Here is a 2,983-nt window from a genome sequence, read left to right on the forward strand (position 1 = left end):
TCTGGCATCTCACTGTTACCACCGATTCGTTCTGTCGCCCAGAGGAGCGGGGTGGGGGGGCCGTGGGAACGGGGTGGGGGAGCAGGGGGTGGAGGGGCCGTGGGAACGGGGTCCGGGAGCCAGCCGCCAGCCCGCCCTGCACCTGCGGCTCGGAACCGGGCGTCGCAGGCTCCTGGTCCCGTTTCCCTCCACTCCTGGTCTCCTTGCCTGCATTTCCCTGAGTCATCGTGGGAGTAAATTAGCTGGATCACGGGAAGCGCCTGGAACAGGGCCCGGCGGAAACGACCGCTGTCACTGCCGCGGTTCCAGGACCGTGTCACCGTGTCTTCTAGATATTTCTAAATACGCTTATTTTTATTACATTAAAAGTCCTCAGGTCGCGTTTGGTTCGTGGAGCCAAATCCAGCAGTTCGGATGATTTGTAAAAAGTAACGTCGTTTAGGCTCCGCTGTGGACGGGCTGCCAGTGTCCTCTGGCCCGCAGGCTTTCCTCCTGTCGACTGACTCTGAGCTGCCTGCGTGGACACGTGTGTTCTTTACGAGGTGAAGTCGCCAAGTTAAACAACTGAAAACCCCACGCACAGAAAGTACATCTAGGAAGCCTCCGTGGCCTGTGAGCTGAACAGAGCCTCAGTCAGCGCCCGCTCTCATTTAAGCCTCCACCTTTGACATCTCAGGAGGCAGATGTAAGGCCCCTGCTCCCCACCACCCTCCACACCTGCCAGAATGAGGACTGACCCAGCCTATGGCCTTAGAGTGTCTGAGCAATGCTGGAGTATTCAGAACATACCTAGACGTGTGAACAAAAAGAACTTTAATTGTTGATGAATCGCTTATATCTAAATTGGAAAAGACGAGTCTTAACTACATAAGTCAGACAAAAGAGTAAAAATCATGACAATATGATAATTAAGCCAAAAAGCTTGTGGTTCTTGTGATATATATAGCTAAAAAAAAATTTAATTCTTAAATTAGGAGTTCAAATACCACTATAGTTTCATAATAATTCTTTGATAAAAGTTACTTATTCCGTCTTAAATTAACTTGAGATAAATTTCTGGGCATGGTTTGAATAAATTAAGCAGAATTACTCAGCTCATCTTAAATATATATATGCCTGCATGTGCATCTCCATGCATGTGTACATCTGTGTATATGTGTGTGTACATGTCCGTTTGTCAATCATGAGGCTGTGCACACATCAAAGATAAACTAGAATTTAAAAATACTTAGTATTAACATTAGAAAAACCTATTAGACTCATTTTCTTTATTGCCTCATTATCTTTTTCTCTCCCTGCTAAATACATCCCTTCTACGCATAAGATAAATTATTCCACTTATTACGGAACTTAAGTGAGCTTACTTCCAAAAATGAGCTAAGAAACCCATAATTTAAAAGAACCACTGCAATATATGCTAATGAGCTCATTTTGGGTTGGGGATACGTTTTTATTTCTGTCTTGCCAACGCCAATGCTAATTAACATAAAACAATATAATATGCCATTTAATGTAATACGTACATTTGTTGCTTGAACATAGTTAAAATTTCTTCAACATGAAATAGAAACGACCACAATTGGCATGGCTATTTTTAATTACCCAAGAATTATAGACTGGATGTACCAAATGTCTGTCTGCCAAAGGAGGAGTGTAATTATTTAATTTAAAAACAAATAATCTTGACGAGAGTCTAAAATTTGATAAAAGTTTACAGAATCTGAAAATGAATCCTAAGGCATTATTTCAATATAGAGGAGTAATTTTAGGTCGATAATTATAGCCATATTTTGTGTATTAAGGCTTAGTTAAAAACTCGCACCTTATAATTTGACTATTTCAGCACGAGTTGTGATCACCCATTCATTTCGGATTACAAAGGCACAGACAACTGCTTAGGTAGCGTGAATCTTACTACAGAAAGAGTACACCTTTGAGCTGGATACCCTTAGTGACAGCACCTCCACACTGGGCCACATCGCGGAAACACACAGACAGGCGGCAAAGGAAGGAACAGGGTTTCTGAGATGAGAGACAATGACGGTGGCATGGAGGACAGAGGAAGCATGGCAGTCAGGAAGGGAAGATGAGGAGGCTATTGTGGGTTCACCTAGAAACACCTGCAGGTAGAACACTCTATTTCAAGGGCAAGATGCCTTTCCAAATTCCAAAAGGATGGAGTTAGAACGAAGGTTTGTTATACAAACAAAACACCAAAAATAGGAGCAAGCCAGAAACCAGGTTGGCCTTAAATGAAAGGCTCTGTGGTGCCATGATTCATGCGGATGCGACCTTCACGGCTGCCCGCTGGCACGGCCCTTGTCCAGGTCGGGGGTCCGTGCCCTGGGCGGGGGGTACTCCGAGGCCTTCTCCCACCTGCCAAGACCGCCGTCTGCCTGAAGGCCCGAGTAAGTCCCGCTCACCCGCTCCGCCATCCCCTCCAGACACAGGCCTGTTTCCGGGTCTTCGGAGAAATCTGACCCACGCACCACGCGTCTTCCCAATGACCAGCAAGAGGGGCTCTCAACTCTAGGGGAAAACACAGGTGCCCCTTCTACCAGCCTCCATTTCCTTAATTTCATCATCTAGTAAGAAGTAGACCTTTCACAAAAAAATCAAAAAAATTAACTTGTTCCCAAAGGTGTCAATTTCTTGTATTTTTTCACAGTGTGTGTTATTTCCCAAGAAAGTCCCTTATTACATAGCAGCTCTGGCAGGGGACGAGAAGGCTGTGCCAAGCGCTGTGACGTGTTGGCGTGAGGACTCGCTCAAACGGAGTCCCATGCTACACACGGCTGCGAAAGGCGGGGCCCGCGGCCCGCGTGTGACCCTACGGCTGCGTTCGTCTGGGACAAGAGCATGACGGGCTGAAACGAAAGTCTGAGAACGCAGCCGCAGTGGTTAGAGGGCAGCCGGGTGAAAACATCCACATGCTGTTCCCAAAACTGATCACGAGTTTCTCCTCCTCGCAGAATGCATTAAT

At 46.2% G+C, this 2,983-nt stretch overlaps 1 protein-coding gene across 1 annotated transcript in view; it reads right to left on the reverse strand.

Annotated features, from left to right (window-relative positions):
- MMP16 (matrix metallopeptidase 16) overlaps positions 1 to 2,435 on the reverse strand; it is a 92,491-nt gene extending 90,056 nt beyond the window's left edge. The window contains exon 1 of the mRNA XM_023522101.1: positions 2,299 to 2,435. Within this exon, the coding sequence (XP_023377869.1) occupies positions 2,299 to 2,435 (137 nt within the window). The remainder of the gene's footprint in view (positions 1 to 2,298) is intronic.
- Positions 2,436 to 2,983: the final 548 nt, after the last annotated feature.

This window comes from Pteropus vampyrus, unplaced genomic scaffold (assembly GCF_000151845.1).
Source record: "Pteropus vampyrus isolate Shadow unplaced genomic scaffold, Pvam_2.0 Scaffold330, whole genome shotgun sequence".
Taxonomy (NCBI): Eukaryota; Metazoa; Chordata; class Mammalia; order Chiroptera; family Pteropodidae; genus Pteropus; species Pteropus vampyrus.